The sequence below is a fragment of the Natrix helvetica genome (genome assembly GCF_964273705.1).
Source record: "Natrix helvetica genome assembly, chromosome: 6".
NCBI lineage: Eukaryota > Metazoa > Chordata > Lepidosauria > Squamata > Natricidae > Natrix > Natrix helvetica.
Window position 1 is genome coordinate 5,455,660 of NC_138553.1, and position 20,215 is coordinate 5,475,874.

Genomic DNA, 20,215 nt, shown 5'->3' on the forward strand with positions numbered 1-20,215 from the left:
ATATTTCATCGCTTTGGAAATGGCATTTGCTGGGATGAAGCCGCAGCGAAGCAGAAGGTGCCACCCAAAACGCCAATGCAGAAATCCGCCAGTCTCCCAGCAAAGAGAGAGAGAGAAATCCTCCCCACAGCTGTGAACGCTTAAGGAAAAAAGAAGTCTATAAATCTAGTTGTCGACAATCTAAATAGTGTCAACGGAGCGCTTTCATATGGTGGGGAATTAATGGATATTAATTCGCTGGCTGGCATCAAATAAAACACGTCTTTTTTCTCCTTAGGGAATCTAAACAGCTCTTCTAAGCGTACTTTAATGTGTACATTAAAAGCAATGTGTATGTCACTCCCCAATTATTATTCTATCTTGGCCATGTCTTGGAAGTCAGGGGGTTAGGGTTTTTGGCACCCAAGGCCAAAGAAGTTTGCCATCACTGATATAAGGTTTCCTGCCTGAGCAGGGGGTTGGACTAAAAGACCTCCAGCTCTCCAAACTACTCAAAATTTCTGCTACCAGTTCGCCTGAGCCGGTCCAAACTGGTCTAAATACCACTTCTGATTCGATTCGATTCTATTCCCCATTAGATTCTTATTTGTTTCTATTCTATTCTATTCCCCATTCCATTCTTATTTGTTTCTATTCTATTCCCCATTCCATTCTTATTTGTTTCTATTCTATTCTATTCCCCATTCCATTCCATTCTTATTTGTTTCTGTTTCTATTATTCTATTCTATTCTATTCTATTCTATTCTATTCTATTCTATTCTATTCTATTCTAGCGTCTCTCTCTGTTGCTCCTTTGCCATTTTAGCTTTAAAACAGCCCTGTGAGATACCTAAGGTTCAAGAAAGTTTGAAACCTGGACAAAATTACTCATTGAGGATTAGGTTCCAACCTCATTCTTGCACCTCCAACAAATATTTATATATTTACTACATATACAAGACAAACCTTTGGGAGGGGTGAGATGAACTCCATTTTTAAGGCACCATTGCACTGGCAGGAGGCCCAAGGAATCGGCATGGCAAAGCATAGACGTGTTGCATGGTTCAGGGCAGAGGTCGTCCAGAGTGACTTGCACAAAATGGTGGTTGAAAACCTACATGGAAGCAAGGGGAGGAGTTTATTTATTTATTTAGCACTTAGACTTATATGCCGCTTTGCTGTGCTTTACAGCCCTCTCTAAGCATATTGTCCCCAACAATCTCCTCATTTTATCTATCTCGGAAGAATGGAGGGCTGAGTCAACCTTGAGCCTGGTGAGATTTGAACTGCCAAATTGCAGGCAACTGGTAGTCAGCAGAAATAGCCTGTAGTACAGCACTCTGACCACTGGGCCACCACGGCTCTTTATGGTCTCTAGTGGTAAACTCAGAGCAGGGGTCGCAAAAGAGGTCAACCCCTGGATGGACGGATGGATGGATGAAACAAATCTATCTTGCATCTGGACCTCCCTGTTCTGACCGAAGCTTCCCGAGAGCCTGAAGCAAACTCCTTGTCCCGACAAAAAAACCTTTTATTAATTGACTGTGAATTCTGCTCATTCACATCCAGCAAAGCCTTTCAAGGGAGGATTTACAGTCACAGACCTTATCTGGCTTGGAGAGCTGCCAAGCTGATATCTGCAGAACTTAGCAAGGAGTCTCGGAGAGTCACGAACCAATGAAACGAACTAATTGCCTCCTGCAAACTCCACTCCCCTGTCGCTCCTCTTTTATTTCCTCTGTGGGGGGGCATTCATCATCTATCTGTGGCCTTACTCCCAAGTTGGCCCCTGTTCTTTAGCTGTTCCCTTTGTCTGGCAACTCTGTGCATGTGCACATTGGGAACAGTCTCCAGCTGTTCGTCTGCTCCACGGATCTCCAACTCCAAAGGCAGCTGATAACTGGCATACGGCTCTGGCCACCTCTCTGCCTCCGACACAAAGCCCTCTTCAGAGCCTTCCCCAGACTCCAGGAGTGGCCCATGTTCCTCCCCAATTGCTTTGCTGACCACTGGCGGGCCACAAGACACTCTGGGAGACTTCAAACCCTCATGCCTTGCCTTGACTGTGGAAGATCTGGTTTTAATTCTCAATCCCATTTTGGATTCCTCACCTTAGTTATAGTAGCTGGGCAAATCGCAGCTGGTTCTTGTTGATCCACTGCTTCCAACTTCATCCCTGCCGTGAACGAGTGGCTCCTCAAATCGGCGTGATCCTGGGGAAACCAAGCAGAGAACTTGGCATCACGGCCAAGACTTTGGTCCATCCTGCCAGGGACAGCCTACTCGACGTACAACCCCAATGGAGCACAAAATTTCCACTGCTAAGCAAGACAGGGGTTAAGAGAGTTTTGTCCTAGTTTGTTAAAATATTCATGACTGGGAGAGACATGGGAACAAGGTCAGCCAATGAATAGGCATAGCAAGTCAGTCAGCCAATGGGAGCTTAAACAGATCTGAGTCTGTGCAGAGAATCGAAACAGAAACCTAAGCAGTCTGCTGCTCTGAGAAGTAAACTAGCAGTCAGTCTGGGCTTGTCTGCTGAAACGAAACCAACTGCTTGTGTTTGCCTCCAACTCTCCTGCCTTGTGTTTACTTGGAAGAATCACCTGTTGGTATTGTACATTTATTCATCTATTGTTGTGTATATAAAGAAGTTAATGAACCCAGCTGAATCAGTTATCTGTGTGTGCTTCTGGATTTGATTTTTCTGCAACAAACTCTGACTTTAGTTGCCACATCGGTTAGGTCAATTGTTGCAGTGGTTAAATGAATCTTTTTCGGTCACTAAGCGAATCTGGCTTCCACCCATTGAATTTGCTTGTCGGAAGCCAGCTGGGAAGTAGTGATCACGTTACCCTGGGAAGCTGAAACCGTCCTAAGTACGTGTCAACTGTCAAGCACCTGAGCTTTCATCATGTGACCACGGGGATGCTGCAACGGTCATGTGAAAACCGGTCGTATGTTGTAACTTCAAGGGTCACTGAACAAACGGTTGTAAGTTGAGGACAATCAATGCTAAGCTTCATTCAGCATTGTTCTCCATTTTCCTAGGGTTCCTGCATGTATTGGTACGTGAGGAAGCCCAGGTAAGAGAAGGCATATTGTTGCAATATATTGTAAACAATATAGACTACTGTTTGTTTATTGAACTGATTAAATACTCAGTATTAATTAGACCAGAAGTGCCCAACCTTGGTCACTTTTAAGACCTGTGGACTTCCAACTCTAGAACTCCCCAGCCAGCATGGGGGGTTCTGGGAATTGAAATTCACAGGTCTTAAAGATGCCAAAGTTGGACCCCCTGTATGTGTTTGTGTGTGAGAGAGAGAGGGGGGGGGAGAGAGAGAGAGGGATGGAAGGAGAGAGAGAGACAGACAGAGATACAGAGAGAGAGAGGGAGAGAGACAGAGAGACACACACACAGAGAGAAAGAGACAGACAGAGACAGACAGTGAGACAGTGAGCAAGTCAGAGAGAGCAAGACAGAGAGTGATTAAAAGCAAGCTTTAAAAAGGAGAGACAGAGAGACAGAGAGAGACACATACACAGACAGAGAGAAAGAGAGACAGAGACAGACAGCGAGACAGTGAGCAAGTCAGAGAGAGCGAGACAGAGAGTGATTAAAAGCAAGCTTTAAAAAGGAGAGAGAGACAGAGACAGAGAGAGACACACACAGAGAGAGAAAGAGAGACAGGCAGAGACAGACAGCGAGACAGTGAGCAAGTCAGAGAGAGCGAGACAGAGAGAGTGATTAAAAGCAAGCTTTAAAAAGGAGAGAGGGACAGAGACAGAGAGAGACACACACACAGAGAGAAAGAGAGACAGACAGAGACAGACAGTGAGACAGTGAGCAAGTCAGAGAGAGCGAGACAGAGAGAGTGATTAAAAGCAAGCTTTAAAAAGGAGAGACAGAGACAGAGAGAGACACACACAGAGAGAAAGAGAGACAGACAGAGACAGACAGTGAGACAGTGAGCAAGTCAGAAAGAGCGAGACAGAGAGAGCGTGATTAAAAGCAAGCTTTAAAAAGGAGAGAGAGACAGAGACAGAGAGAGACACACACACACAGAGAAAGAGAGACAGAGACAGTGAGCAAGTCAGAGAGAGCGAGACAGAGAGTGATTAAAAGCAAGCTTTAAAAAGGAGAGACAGAGACAGAGAGACACAGAGAGAGACACACAGACAGAGAGTGAGACAGAGAGAGCGATTAAAAGCAAGCTTTAAAAAGGAATATCTACCATTTCCAATGCTTAATTCTCTCTTGGTAGATTCAAATCTGAAAATCAAAGGATGTCAGGGCGGCAATTTAAATGGCTCAAAGAAGAAATCATGGTTTATTAAGAAGAAACCAGGGTTTATTACGGTTTACCTTAAAGACTTCCATGGGAAGGGAGCGTTTTTCTGCCTCGGTCAGAGCCGTGTTAAGCGCTGTCCGCCATTCAGACGCAGTCTTCAGAGAAGAGATTTCTGCGGTGAAAAGCATGGGAAATTCCGTGACGGATTAAATCAGCTGCACATATTCAATGATCCCGCATGCTGATATGAGTAGTCCTTGACTTACGACCACAACTGAGCCCAAAATTTCTGTCACTAAGTGAGACATTTGTTAAGTGGGCTTGGCCCCATTTTACAACCTTCCTTGCCACAGTTGTTAAGCGATTCACTGCAGTTGTGGGTTGGTAATACGTTTGTTAATTGAATCTGACTTTTCCAAACCTTGCTTGTCAGAAGGTTGCAAAAAGTGATCACATGACCCCGAGACATTACAATCGTCATATGAATAGGTTGCTGAGCATGACCATGGGAATACTGCAACGGTCATAAGTGTGAAAAAGTCACTTTTTTCACTGCTGGCATATCTTCCAATGGTCAGTAAATCATCTTCCTTTAACGATCCCATAATCCCTTGTGGGGTGGAGTCTGGGCAACTGAATGGAGCTGTTTTAGTGGCCGGATGCCCTTCCTGTCACCAATACGCAGTTATATTCAGCAGATATATTCTCATTGTGCCCAGAGACATAAGTATCTGCCTCTACCTAGGAGCGAACTCACTTCCTCCTGATTGTGAGGTGAGAGTTCCACCTCTAGGCTCTACTCATCGAATGGCCACAAAAATGAACTGTTGTAACTCGAGTATTAAATCTTTATATTTGCACTTTTCCTAAATGTCTGGCTATAAAGTCTCCTTCGAACTGAACCTGTGGAGTCTATGGAGTTTAAGATGGGGATTCCTTGTAGTATTTTAAGCAAAGCGAACTCTTTTCACAGAGAAAAGTAATTCACCGTACTTTGCGTAGTTTGAGACGCACTTCCCCACCTAAAAGTGGGTGAAAATTATGGTGCGTCTTATACACCGAAGCCTTGCCCACCCGCCGGCCCCAACTCTTTCGCCGTTTTCGGCCTCCGTGCGCCGTGTTTTCAGCCTCCACATACTCCGTTTTTGATCCGTCTGCGGGAATTTCCACAGCACATCACCACTAATCGCCACCGCCTAGTGTCGCGTTTGTGACCTCTGCACGGTGCATTTTTGGCCTCCACACACCCTGTTTTTGGCCCCCACGCATCGCATTTTCGGCTGGTTCCAGGTGGTGAGTATTGGCTACAGCGGCTGCAATGACCACAGCCTGCAACCGGCCGAAAATGCGACTTGCGAAGGCCAAAAACGGAGGCCGAAAACACAACACGAGGAGGTGGTGATCGGCAGCGGTGTGCCGTAGCAATCCCGGCAGCCTGGAACGAGTCTAAAATGGAGCGTGCAGAGGCCGAAAACGCAATGCGCGGAGGCGGCAATGGGCTGTCACGATCCCTGCAGCCTGGAACAGCTGATTGGCGGTATCCCGGGGGAGGTGGATCCAACCGCCAATCAGCTGATCTTGCTGAATCAGCCTGCGCTGTTTGTTGCAAGGACACTAGCCAGCTGAATACCAATGGATGCTGGTAGGCAGAGGCAGAATTCCCCCCCCCCCTTATTTTCCTCCCCAAAAACGAATGTGCGTCTTATACTCTGGAGTGTCTTATACTCCGAAAAATATTGTAGATATTTTTCCCCCTAGCTGTTCTGTTGTACTTTGTTTAGGACTTCACTCCTCCCTGCCCCGTCCAGAAGGAATCATGATGGGAAAATGAAAAGGGTTGTTTGATTTGAGGAAGCCTGGCTCCTCTCTGTAGAGAGAAAAAAGAAGTCAATTTAATTGTTAACGAAGACACAAAAGCTCAGGTGCCTGGCATTTTGCCCTAAACTAGCTTTTATTGTGTCATGTTGGCCTTTTCGCAGCAGCTCCAATGGTGAGGAAAACAGGGGAGCCATAATCTGGTTGGGTTAAAGCAGTGTTTTCTCAGCCCTTGTAATTTTAAAAACTGTGGACTTCAACTCCCCGAATTCCCCAGCCAGCCTGCCTGATGTCAAAAACAGGGGAAAGGAAACTTGACAAAGCAAAGTCACAACACTTTAAAATCCATATTGTTAAGACACAAGACAGCTACTTAGAATAAGATTAGGGCTCCCTTGAATCAACTTCGTCTCTTTATTATTATTTTTAAATAAGACTTTATTAAAAGATTTGAGAGAAGATTGATGATCGCGCGGAGATATTCATCTGTTTCTTCCAGGAAAATTATAGCCCTTAGGGTGGTGGCTTACTCCTACGCATAGCCCACTAAGTTTAATCCTACTTAGCTTTTCAAGATCGGCCAAAGATGTGTAGATGTTCTTTTGCCTTAAATGAAGACTGCTTTGAGCTAAGTTGGCTCCTGTTGACATTGAGACACATCGAGTTTGTTTTATTTGCAACAGTAGTCTTTTTCTGGTGTGTGTGCGTGCGCATGTGCGCTTGCGCTTTTGCATTCCCAATTTAGCCCGAGATTTCCTCTCCTGTCCAAAGACTACCCAACTTTGCTTAGCTTTTCTCAAGGTGAACCAAATGACATCAAGACATTGGATGAATGGATGGATGGATTTATGAATGGATACCTTGATTTATGCATGGCTGTATGGATAGATAGATTAGCTAACGGCTGGTTAGCTAATGGCTCAATGGATGGAAGGATGGATGCATGTTGGTTAGATGGATGGGTGGATGAATGGATAGATGGAGGGGTTCATGGATGGAGGGAAGGACGGAGGGAAGGATGGATGGATGCATGGATTTATGCATGGTTTGATGGTTGAACGGTTGGTTAGATGGATGGCTCAATGGATGGAAGGATGTATGCATGTTGGTTAGATGGATGGGTGGATGAATGGATAGATGGAGGGGTGTTCATGGATGGAGGGAAGGACGGAGGGAAGGATGGATGGATGCATGGATTTATGCATGGAGGGATGGTTGAACGGTTGGTTAGATGGATGGCTCAATGGATGGAAGAATGGATGCATGTTGGTTAGATGGGTGGGTGGATGGATGGCTAGATGGATGGGATAGAGGGGTGCATGGATGAATGGAAAGATGAATGGACGGATTTATGAATGGATGGATTTATGAATGGATGGAAGGATGCCTGCATGTATGAATTTATTCATGGATGAATGGTGGAATAATTGGTTAGTTGGATGGATGAATGGATGGATACATGGACAGATGATAGGTGAATAGATAGTAATTTCTGGTACCTGCAGGTGGTTCCAGCTGGTATTTATTCTCTTGACACCAGCCCACCGGTCGAAGCCTACAATCCAAGTAAAACAGCCACTGGTCGTAAGAGTCAGTTTCCTCCAATCCTGCGTAGCGAAGGCGCAATCGTCCGCCGACATTCTCAACCACGCTCACTATCCAGAACCGAAAGGGACTCTGGCCATCCTGCAGCTCTATTAAGGAATCCAGGGTAAGGAGATCGACAGCGTTTTTCCCTCGCAGAGGCTGTTGGAACAGAAGCAACACGCCTTATTACTTCAACTTCACGGAACGTGACTTTGCTCATCAGAAGGTCGCAAAAGGGGATCACGCGACCCGTCGTAAATATGAACCCGTTGCTGAACCATAAGTCACTTTTTTCAGCACCGTTGTAACTTCGAACGGTCATTAAATGAACTGTTGTAAGTCGAGGACTACCCGTATCCCATCCCGTATTTTCTGCTGGGTGGCAAACCTAGAGTAAACACCACCATAAACACAGCAGCCCTTGGGAACAGAAATTAAGTCAATACCTACGCCTTCTAGTAAATTTGCAGGGACTGTTCGGGAACCCGTCAAATCACGTATGAGGAACTCCGTCCAGTCCGAGTATTTCTCTTTGATAGCTGGAAAATAGAAGAGGAAGATGTGATTATTTGAAGGACATAACTGATCGCTTTCTTTAAGAACCATATTTTTGGAGTATAAGACGCACCAAGGTTTTGAAGAGGCAAATTTTTAAAAAAAGGTTTTTGCATTCTGCAAACCTCCCAAAAACGGCCCGTTTTTTGTGAAAATGGGCCCATTTTTTGTCAAAAAAGGGGCATGAATAGCCTTATGGAGGCTTTCAGAGTTCTCCTGGGGCTGGGGGAGCAAAAAAATGGCCCTTTTTTCACTCATTTCTGCCCTCCCCAGCCCCCAGGAGCTCTCTGAAAGCCTCCTAAAGGCTATGCACAGCCATTTTGGTGAAGGGGGTGGGGTTTTGGGAGGCAAAAAATGCTGCATTGAGTATATAAGATACACCCAGATTTTCAGTCTCTTTTTTAAGGGAAAAAGGTGCGTCTTATACTCCGAAAAATACGCTAATTGAATGTAAGGAGATCGCCAGGAGGGAGGGGCTGCATCCCAGAGGAGGAAGAGGCAACTCAGCCCAGATATTATGTGTGAGAGAAAGAGGGTGAGGACAGTCTCTCCCTAACAGTTCCCAGAGTATAATGGAGATGCAGACCAGGGGGGTCTTTCACTTTGGCAAGATTTTGTCTGTAGGTGTGAAAGAGTAAAGGGATTTTGGGGCCCGTGCAGAGGTGGGTTCCTACCCTACCGGTTCGGCCCGGTTCAGCCAAGTAGGTAGTAACTCGGCTGAACAAGCACCCAAAACGGTTCTATCCTCGGCGACGCCATCTTGATTTTCTGTTCTGCGCATGCACAAAACAATCTTCTTTGCAAAAATGTATCGTTTTTCCTTTTCTAATGTTGTGCGCATGTGTGCAAGCGAAGCAATTGCACACGCGCAAAACAATATGCGCGCCAAACGGCCGGCAATAACCCACCCTTGCAGAGGTAGTATTCTGACAGTTCTCACTGGTTCGGGCGAACCGGTAGTGACAGCGGCACGAGGCTCCGCCCACCCACCCAGACGTCATCACGGACCTTCCGCGCATGCGCTCCCGCTACTGAACCGGTAGTGAAGATAAGAGGATACCATTACTGGTTTTGTCGCTTCCGAAACAGATTCAAGGCAATGATTTCTCACAATCTGGATTCTGGGAGCCTGTTATTATATCCACAAATCGTGTTTGCCTTTTGAACAATACTGCTGTGGTAACTCATAAAGAGTTGGTTAATTTTCAATGTATTTATTTATTTTATTTTATTTATTTACGGTCGCAGACCAAAACACAAGTAGTACAAAGAGACATAAGAGAATTGATCATAGCAATCAGTCGCCAGAAGGTTTACTAAGGAAAGTTAACAGCGTTCTCCTCTAAATGGTTACAGCAGCTCTTAAGAAAAATTTGGAAACCTGAGAGGTGATGTATGAGGAGCCATCTCCAAGGCAATATACAAGCAAATGACAGCCATTAGGTCTAGAAGGGGCGATTTCAAGAAGAGACAGTAACTTGGATCTGTCTGCGTTACACATGGGACAAAATAGAAGGACGTACTCCACAGTTTCAACCTCGGCTCTGTCACAAGGGCATAGTCGCTCGTTAAATCGGGAGCCTCTTAAAACGACCATCCAAAAGTGCTGAGGGCAAGACATTAAAGCGAGCTAGGGAAAAGCTCTTCTATACTTAGGAATGGTTAGGGTATAAAAAGAGGAAGCCATCCTAAATGCATAATTATTAACTTGGTTGAGAGTCAGGGGGGAGCAAGTTTTGTTGGCTCTGGCTCATAGATATTGTAAATCAATGTCCACAAGCCGTTGGACTATCCTAAATTGGGTGTCCTTAAGGCTGTAGTTTCCCAAGGCATCCTCTATAAAACCTAGCAGATGTAGTTTATTCAGCAGCTCTTTCTCCCAGCGAGAAATATGGGAGTCCGCAAACACCAGGGAGAGGTAGCTGCCAGGAACTGCCAGAAAAAGCACCCAAAACCACCAATTTTCAATTTATAATGTACTTGGACATCCAGAATCTTCTTTTTCAAGTATACTCCTACTAACTCAAGTGTCTCTATATACTGTATGGTGCTAAGGCCTCCCTTCTCTGCCTTTTTTCCTTCCTTCCTTCCTTCCCTCTTCCTTCCTTCTCTGCCTTTTTCCTTCCTTCCTTCCCTCCCTCCTCCTTCTCTGCCTTTTTTATTTCCTTCCTTCCCTCCCTCCTCTTCCTCCTTCTCTGCCTTTTTTCTTCCCTTCCTTCCTCCCTCTTCTTCCCTTCCCTGCCTTCCCTCTGATCCTCCCTCCCTCCCTCATTAAAGATTTACTATTCTGCCTCTGTTTTGGCAACCTAGCTTTGCAACGTCTTCTACAAGGAAGCTCAGAGCCCCAATCTTTGGGGTGTCTTCTAAATATCCTTCTTAGTTGCTCTCTCTCAAAGCTGCTATTTATCCAGCTTCATCCAAACAGATCCAATCGATTTCCTTAACACAGCTGATTGCAAAATAAATCTCTCCATTCGCCAAGGGGATGGTGGAGAAACAGGCAATTTTCATCAAATTACACAAGCCAAACACACAGCTCAATACTTTAACTGTAATAGCGGCCATAGAAAACAGAGAAAAGCACTCAACTCAAAATACAACACACACACAAATCAAAAGCCACCACACCAAGTTTCAAAGTTGCTTGGAGAAATTGATAAAATTAGATGCATTTAAGTCCATTCACAAAAACTCTTAGCTGTTTTGTTTTTGACTAACTTGTGTGTCACTGAAAAACCCCTGTATTAGCACAAAATGGGTACTCATTAAATCTTCCATAAATATCTACTCTGGCATTTCAAGCGCTCAAAATATTATTTAGAAATAGTTATGGGCCATTAACTTGCTTCTTGCCGCCTGAAGCCAAATTGAACATTTTCTTGCCATTGTTTGCTTTACCCACAGGTTACTTGGAGGTTACTAGGATACTGGGAGCATTTCTCCAAAGTAAATGAAATAAAAATGAAGCTTTAAAAAGGCCCAGATAGATTTGCCGAACATTTCATAAGGGAAACTGAGGCAGGTCTACAACTTAATATCATGGTGTAAAAACCACACTTTTCAAAGGGCAGATGTAAGTCTAATAAAACACAACGGGGAAAAACAAAATAAAATAAAAGATGGAAATGAGTGGAATAAAGTAGAAAAGTTCAAATTTTATATTGCCTGGATAGAACAGTGAGAAATCTGACTTTTTTAAACTTAAAAAGCCTTCCCTCATCAGTGGATTCTAGATCTGTCCGACTACAACACCCAGAATTGCAAATGTCTTCATCATCAGGACTAGAAACTTAATAAATTAATCCCACAGACAATCGGGAGACACTGTGTAATCGGCTTCCTCCTGATATAGGTAGCCACGCTCCTGGCAAAGGGACAATATTTTTTTTTATTGTCTGGGTTAGATATGTTTCCAGGAATGGAAAAATATAATCGGCCTGCAGTGGTGCCAATAATCAAATGTTAAGATGTTAAAAAACTACCAGAATAATTGCAGCAGGCCTGCAGAATCTTTCTGAAAAAGGATTTTTTTCTGGGATCAAAAGAAGAATATTTGTGAAGACAAGGAATGGAAAATAGAATAGAATAGAATAGAATAACAGAGTTGAAAGGGACCTTGGAGGTCTTCTAGTCCAACCCCGTGCTCAGTTGGATTACTAATGAAGACTAACCTTTTTGCTGTTGCATGCCGAAAGCACATGCACGCCCCCACACCCATAATGCAATGAGTAGGTGACACACACACACACACACCGGCATGCCGCCCCCCCCTGCCCCCCCTGTTCCCATGCTTTTTTTCAAAAGGCAACTGGACTTTTCTGGGTTTTTTTCTTTGAAGAGGTTTCGCTTCTCATCCAAGAAGCTTCTTCAGCTCTGACCGGATGGTGTGGAATGGAAGGAGAATCCAGTCAGAGCTGAAGAAGCTTCTTGGATGAGAAGCGAAATCTCTTCAAAGAAAAACGAGAAAGCCCAGTTGCTTCTTGAAAAAAAAAGCACCTTTGGGACATGACCTGGAGGACTGAGAATTTCCACAGACCTTCAGAGACCTACACCTGCTTGTCAATACAAGACTTCTGTTCTGACCAAGGCTTCCCGAGAGCATGAAGCAAACTCCTGGCCCCGACAAAAGCTTCTTTTATTAATTGACTGTGAATTCTGCTCATTCACACCCAGCAAAGCCTTTCAAGGGAGGATTTACAGTCACAGACCTTATCTGGCTTGGAGAGCTGCCATGCCGATATCTGCAAAACTTGGCAAGGAGTCTCAGAGTGTCATGAACCAATGAAGGGAACTAATTGTCTCCTGCAAACTCCACTCCCCTTTTGCTCCTCTCTTATTTCCTCTGGGAGGGGCCATTCATCGTCCACCTGTGGCCTTACTCCCAAGTCGACCCCTGTTCTTTAGCTGTTCCCTTCGTCTGGCAACTGTGCATGCGCACACTGGGAACAGGCTCCAGCTGTTCCTCTGCCTCACTGATGTCTGACTCCAAAGGCAGCTGATAACTGGCGCACGGCTCTGGCCCCCTCTCCGCCTCTGACACAGACCCCCCATCTGAGCCTTCCCCAGACTCCAGGACTGGCCCATGTTCCTCCCCAACCCTCCTCACTGTCTGAATCTGCTGCCACAACACCTTCTAAACACACCCTGCTCTGCCAAACATTTCTGCAACTGCGTCAAAGGGAGGGAGCCACCTCCAGAGGGGAAGTGTATCATCACACAACTTGAGACCCGCAACACAGCTTCGGCCTCACCGTCCGGGGGCATCAACACTTTCCCGTTCTGCGTGCACCAGCCTACAGGGTGGAGGTCGGCGGTCATCACATCACACCAGAAGTCAGCGCGGCGGTCGTCTTCGTAACCGCAGTAACGCAGCAGCAGCAGCTGGCCACAGGTGGTGATGGTAGTGGCCACCCAGTAGGTGTCTGCGTTGTGCTTGTTGGCCACTTCAAGTTTCATGCCAGGCTGCAAACTGCTCTGAAGGCTGATTTCCACCTGGAGAACGGAGACACAGAGGTAAATGCCATTTTGGAAGGCGGCAAAGGGAGGAGAAGGGTCAGCAATCTGTCATATGGATGACGCTAAGTTGAGTAACTATATTCCAAAGAAATACAGATGGTTCTTGATTTACAGACACAATTGAGATCAATATTTCTGTTGCTAAGCAAGGCGGCTCATAAGTGAGTTCTGCCTCGTGTTACGACCTTTCCTGCCACAGTTAAGTGAATCCCTGCAGCTGTTGTTGAGTAACACAGTTGTTAAGCGTTCAACTGTGCGACTGTCTTAAAGGCATTGGTGCGAAAAACAATCTTTTTTTTTAATGTGCCATTGTAACTTCAGAATCAGATTCTAAGCAACTGGAGAAATCAGATTCACTTAACAACCTTGTTACTAACTTAAGACCTCAGTGTCCCAAAGGTGCGTTTTCGGGCGGCAACTGGACTTTTTTGTTTTTTCTTCTGAAGAGGTTTTACTTCTCGTCCAAGAAGCTTCTTCAGCTCTGACTGGATAGTGTGGAATGGAAGGAGAATCCAGTCAGAGCTGAAAAAAAGCTTCTTGGATGAGAAGTGAAACCTCTTCAAAGAAAAACGAGAAAGTCCAGTTGCTTCTTGAAAAAAAAAAAAGCACCCTTGGGACAGCCATGACCTGGAGGACTGACAATTTCCACAGACCTTCAGAGACCTACACAAGCCTTCTGTTCCAAAGCTGTAACCAATTTATCCAACAATACCACACAAGTCTTCCTTTTCTTTATACTAATATGGTCCCGTTATTGTTCAAATATGTTCTTCTATTTTATTATAGAGGTTTGAGTTTTACGATCAATTCCCTGTCATGCCAGCTAGATGCCTTTCAACCAGGGACGTGCGGTCAGGGGAGGCAGGGGAGGCAGAGCCTCACCTCTCTTCATGAAATAATAGTATATAATATTATATACTATATATATATATATAAAATATTATAATATTACATACATCCGTCTGCCGCGCCCGGGAGCTGCGGAGGCAGAAATGTTGTTGGCGCTCCCGGATGACGAAGCCATGAAAGCGACTGGAGAATGACCTCGCTGCCCCTTTCGTTGCTTTCCCATTCAGGCGGCTGCGCTTGAGGAAAGCAGCTCCGCGGGGCCCGGCGGCAAGGCTTGAGCAGGGTGACAGAGCAGCCGCCTGAATGGGAAAGCAACGAAAGGGGCTGCGTTTTCACCTCGCTGAAGCCTTGCTGCCTGAATGGGAAAGCAAGAAAGGGGCTGCGTTTTCACCTCGCTGAAGCCTTGCTGCTGAATGGGAAAGCAAGAAAGGGGCTGCGTTTTCACCCCGCTGAAGCCTTGCTGCCTGAATGGGAAGCCGTCCTCGCTGTCCCTTTCGTTGCTTTCCCATTCAGGCAGCTGCGTTTTCACCCCGCTGAAGCCTTGCTGCCTGAATGGGAAGCCGTCCTCGCTGTCCCTTTCATTGCTTTCCCATTCAGGCAGCTGCGTTTTCACCCCGCTGAAGCCTTGCTGCCTGAATGGGAAGCCGTCCTCGCTGTCCCTTTCGTTGCTTTCCCATTCAGGCAACTGCGTTTTCACCTTGCTGAAGCCTTGCTGCCTGAATGGGAAAGCAAGAAAGGGGCTGCGTTTTCACCTCGCTGAAGCCTTGCTGCTGAATGGGAAAGCAAGAAAGGGGCTGCGTTTTCACCCCGCTGAAGCCTTGCTGCCTGAATGGGAAGCCGTCCTCGCTGTCCCTTTCATTGCTTTCCCATTCAGGCAGCTGCGTTTTCACCCCGCTGAAGCCTTGCTGCCTGAATGGGAAGCCGTCCTCGCTGTCCCTTTCGTTGCTTTCCCATTCAGGCAACTGCGTTTTCACCTTGCTGAAGCCTTGCTGCCTGAATGGGAAAGCAAGAAAGGGGCTGCGTTTTCACCTCGCTGAAGCCTTGCTGCTGAATGGGAAAGCAAGAAAGGGGCTGCGTTTTCACCCCGCTGAAGCCTTGCTGCCTGAATGGGAAGCCGTCCTCGCTGTCCCTTTCGTTGCTTTCCCATTCAGGCAGCAAGGCTTCAGCGAGGTGAAAACGCAGCCCATTTCTTGCTTTCCCATTCAGGCAGCAAGGCTTCAGCGAGGTGAAAACGCAGCCCCTTTCTTGCTTTCCCATTCAGCAGCAAGGCTTCAGCGAGGTGAAAACGCAGCCCCTTTCTTGCTTTCCCATTCAGGCAGCAAGGCTTCAGCGAGGTGAAAACGCAGTTGCCTGAATGGGAAAGCAACGAAAGGGACAGCGAGGACGGCTTCCCATTCAGGCAGCAAGGCTTCAGCGGGGTGAAAACGCAGCCCCTTTCTTGCTTTCCCATTCAGCAGCAAGGCTTCAGCGAGGTGAAAACGCAGCCCCTTTCTTGCTTTCCCATTCAGGCAGCAAGGCTTCAGCGAGGTGAAAACGCAGTTGCCTGAATGGGAAAGCAAGGAAAGGGACAGCGAGGACGGCTTCCCATTCAGGCAGCAAGGCTTCAGCGGGGTGAAAACGCAGCTGCCTGAATGGGAAAGCAACGAAAGGGACAGCGAGGACGGCTTCCCATTCAGGCAGCAAGGCTTCAGCGGGGTGAAAACGCAGCCCCTTTCTTGCTTTCCCATTCAGCAGCAAGGCTTCAGCGAGGTGAAAACGCAGCCCCTTTCTTGCTTTCCCATTCAGGCAGCAAGGCTTCAGCAAGGTGAAAACGCAGTTGCCTGAATGGGAAAGCAACGAAAGGGACAGCGAGGACGGCTTCCCATTCAGGCAGCAAGGCTTCAGCGGGGTGAAAACGCAGCTGCCTGAATGGGAAAGCAATGAAAGGGACAGCGAGGACGGCTTCCCATTCAGGCAGCAAGGCTTCAGCGGGGTGAAAACGCAGCCCCTTTCTTGCTTTCCCATTCAGCAGCAAGGCTTCAGCGAGGTGAAAACGCAGCCCCTTTCTTGCTTTCCCATTCAGGCAGCAAGGCTTCAGCAAGGTGAAAACGCAGTTGCCTGAATGGGAAAGCAACGAAAGGGACAGCGAGGACGGCTTCCCATTCAGGCAGCAAGGCTTCAGCGGGGTGAAAACGCAGCTGCCTGAATGGGAAAGCAATGAAAGGGACAGCGAGGACGGCTTCCCATTCAGGCAGCAAGGCTTCAGCGGGGTGAAAACGCAGCTGCCTGAATGGGAAAGCAATGAAAGGGGCAGCGAGGTAGGCTTCCCATTCAGGCAGCAAGGCTTCAGCGGGGTGAAAACGCAGCTGCCTGAATGGGAAAGCAACGAAAGGGACAGCGAGGACGGCTTCCCATTCAGGCAGCAAGGCTTCAGCGGGGTGAAATCGCAGCTGCCTGAATGGGAAAGCAACGAAAGGGACAGCGAGGTCGGCTTCCCATTCAGGCAGCAAGGCTTCAGCGGGGTGAAATCGCAGCTGCCTGAATGGGAAAGCAACGAAAGGGACAGCGAGGACGGCTTCCCGTTCAGGCAGCAAGGCTTCAGCGGGGTGAAAATGCAGCCCCTTTCGTTGCTTTCCCATTCAGGCGGCTGTTCTGTCACCCCGCTCAAGCCTTGCCGCCGGGCCCCGCGGAGCTGCTTTTCCTGGGCAGCGATTCGTGAAGCCGCTTGACAACCACACAGCCGGCACACCACCTCTCGGGTCGTTAGGAAGCAAACGCAAAGGAACCCACCGCCACGGGCCCATGTTTGTGGGCGCCGGCGGCTGCAAGCCTTGGACAGGCTCTTCTTCTCCCTCCTCCTCTCCCACACCCCTGGGAAGCTCCTGCCCCCCATTTTGTGCGTCTCCCTCTCTCACCCCGATTTTTTTCTCGGAGTCGGCGGCTCGGGAAGGGCCCGCCCTGTAGGTGAGTCTCTCGTTTGATGTGGGGCCATTCCCGGGAGCCAACGGGTCTTTTGCTGGCTGCCAAGGCAGGGCTTCGCTGAGGTGACAACGCTGAAGAAGCCATGCAGGAAGAGTTAGGGGGATGCAGAAGGCCCGAGGGAGGCCTCTGGGGATTGGGCTTTGGGTTGGTGGAAGACCTTGAAGGAGTGGGGGGGAAGGGACTGGCGCCGGTGGAGGAAGCAAGGCTACGCAGATCAGTGCACTCCGCGGTCCCCTTAATGTTCACTCAGGAAGGTGGGGGCTGCCTCAGCCTCCTGCACACGTGGTCCCATTCCCCGCCTTCCTGATGACGTCACCAGCCTCACCAGCTGTAACTCTCACCGCACGTCACTGCTTTCAACTCTCTCTTTGGCCAAGCGAAAGATTCCCAGGCTAAACTTCGCAAAGCATTTTTCCACTAATTTGCAGGCTTAAGTCGAATATGTGTGTCTCTTTATCTTTCTCTGCCTTAATTTCACAGCTGAGCAGTTGCAGGGGAAAAAAATTGGCTTCTATCCAGCCAATTTAAGCTTTTTTTTTTCCTTAACTGAGCTCCTCTGCTCCTTTTCCCATGCCCTGCCCATTTAAACCAAGACTAGAATCTCTACACAATTTCAAATATCAGTATCCAGCAGCTAATGATCAGAGATAATGGGAATTGTAGTCCGCATTGGGTAGCCCGTGGATTCCTGAATGCAACAGAAATTTCTTTTAAGTAAACAGAATTGTGCTGTTTCTAAAATCTCAATGAGGACTAGAAACCCTACCGTTCGGGCAATGCGCTTACGTGCTTAAATAAGGAATGTGGAGCTGCTGTAGATTCTGTCTCTTCCAGGTATTCATCCCAACTGAAGGCAGCCTCGTCTGGGTTGGAGCTTTCATCTGCTTTAAACGACAATGATGATTAAAAAATTAATTAATTAATTATTTTTTAAAAAAATATTTATCTTTGATGATTTGAATTCTTTGAATGCTGAAAGTTCTGAAACAAGATGGCAAATAAAATAAAAATAATAAAAATAATATAAACGTCATTGGAATTGACAAACTCCCCCATCAGTCAATTGCAAAATGCAGCACAGAACAGCTTACAAAGGACTTGATAATTGCAAAAAAAAAAACCAACCCACCCAAATCCAGTCTAAACATCTGGTTTACTCTGCGACCGACCAAAATAATAATATAAGAAACAAACAAATGAGCAATTTTACAGGAGGGCTTACAAAATGTGTCTCTGCTGATGCTTTATTTAAGCTTAGCTTTGTATTTGTATGTACAATGTTTTATTAATGTTGCATATCATTGATTCCATGACCTCTACAGATGCATACATTAAATAATACAAAAGAAATGTTCTCACTAAGAAAAACAAGTTGATGTCAATAATAAATGTTTATGAACACTAAGGCCTTAGATCTTTCTGAAATTGGGTATGTCTAGTTTAATGAAAAGAAGGACTAGGGGTGACATGATAGCAGTCTTCCAATATCTCAGGGGCTGCCACAAAAAAGAGGGAGTCAAGCTATTCTCCAAAGAACCAGAGGGAAGGACAATAAGCAATGGGTGGAAACTAATCAAGGAGAGAAGCAACCTAGAACTAAGGAGGAATTTCCTGATAGTTAGAACAATTAACCAGTGGAACCGCTTGCCTCCAGAAGTTGTGGGTGCTCCATCCCTGGAGTTTTTTTTAAGAAGATCATTGGACATCCATTTGTCTGAAATGGTATAGGCTTTCCTGCCTGAGCAGGAGGTGGACTAGAAGACCTCCAAGGTCCCTTCCACTCTACAAGCCTCCTAAAGACTATGCATCCCTTTTTTAAAACAAAAAACGGACAGTTTTTGAGAGGTCTGCAGAGTGCAAAACGTTTTTTAAAAATTTGCCTCTTCAAAATCTTGGTGCATCTTATACTCCATTGCGTCTTGTACTCTGAAAAATACGGTACATTCAATATCATGGAAAACCTTGTTCTTTCTTTCCGTCTTCTTCTGAACGCAACTTTTCTTGCAACTCGTCCAAGAAAAGATTGGATAAACCAAAATATCTGAATACAGAAGAATGAACCCACTGCTTTCTCCCTCATCTTTGGAAACACCAAACGTAATCAACTCAGCTTTGAGAAATATGCTTTGCTAAGCCTTTAAAAATCCATGCTTCCCGTGCGCTGCAGGAAAACATCGATCGCCACGGCTCCCCGAGGATTTAAAAAAGGTTGTCGAGACAAAAGTGCCCGAAGCAACAACTTCGCCAGACGGATCTTTAAAAGGTACATCAACAACAACCCCTGTAGCGCTCCTTATTATTCTTATAGGAATAGAAAAGCACCGTTTGCAAACATGTAAGCGTTAAAAAGGGCATTTTTGAAGCACACTGTTGGACAACCTTGTCAATTTTCGACCGGATAAGGATATATAAATAGATGATGGAGTTTCATGTTGTCCCTTTTTCAAAGACAGTGTGAGTTTTTTTTTTTTTTTTTTTAAAGGAGCAGCGTTCCCGGATAGGGGAAAAAATCATTTCTCACTTCTTGGTTCTATTGCCTATCTCTGAACCCCCAAATTGCAGGCGGGCCTCGACTTATGACTAAAATTGAGCCCCAAATGACTGCTGCTAAATGAGACATTTGTTAAGTGAGTTTTCCACCGTTTTACGACCTTTCTGGTCAGTTGTTAAGTGAAGCATCGCAGTTGTTAAGTTAGGAGCACGGTTGTTAAGTGAATTTGGCTTCCCCGTTGACTTTGCTTGTCAGAAGGTCGCAAAAGGGGATCACGTGATTCCCTGGGCAGGGCAGCCGTCAGAAATATGAGTCAGTTGCCAAACATCTGGATTTTGATCATATGACGTGGGGATGGTGCAACAGTCGTAAGTGTGAAAAATGGTCAAAAGTCCCTTTTTTCAGTGTGGTTGTAATTTTGAACGGTCACTAAAGGAACTGTTCTAAGTCAAGGACTATCTCTACTCCATTTTTACCAATGGATTGTCAGGACAACTCACAATCACCCCCATTTGCAGGTAATCCTCAACTTACGACCACAATAGAGCCCAAAATTTATCTTATCAAGTGAGAAATTTGTTAAGTGAGTTTCGCCCCATTTTGCGACTTTCCTTGCCACACTTGTTAAGTGAATCACTGAAGTTGTTCAGTCTGTAACCCGGTTGT

At 46.2% G+C, this 20,215-nt stretch overlaps 1 protein-coding gene across 9 annotated transcripts in view; it reads right to left on the minus strand.

Annotated features, from left to right (window-relative positions):
* SFMBT2 (Scm like with four mbt domains 2) overlaps positions 1-20,215 on the minus strand; it is a 71,318-nt gene that overhangs the window by 26,578 nt on the left and 24,525 nt on the right. For 8 of the 9 annotated variants that reach the window (XM_081958081.1, XM_081958084.1, XM_081958078.1 and 5 more), the window contains exons 3-9: positions 17,845-17,942; positions 12,984-13,224; positions 8,128-8,216; positions 7,590-7,836; positions 4,350-4,447; positions 2,092-2,193; positions 947-1,094 (exon numbers count right to left, since the gene is read on the minus strand). In XM_081958081.1, the coding sequence (XP_081814207.1) occupies positions 947-1,094; positions 2,092-2,193; positions 4,350-4,447; positions 7,590-7,836; positions 8,128-8,216; positions 12,984-13,224; positions 17,845-17,942 (1,023 nt within the window). The remainder of the gene's footprint in view (positions 1-946; positions 1,095-2,091; positions 2,194-4,349; positions 4,448-7,589; positions 7,837-8,127; positions 8,217-12,983; positions 13,225-17,844; positions 17,943-20,215) is intronic. The other variant, XM_081958085.1, reaches the window with a different exon arrangement.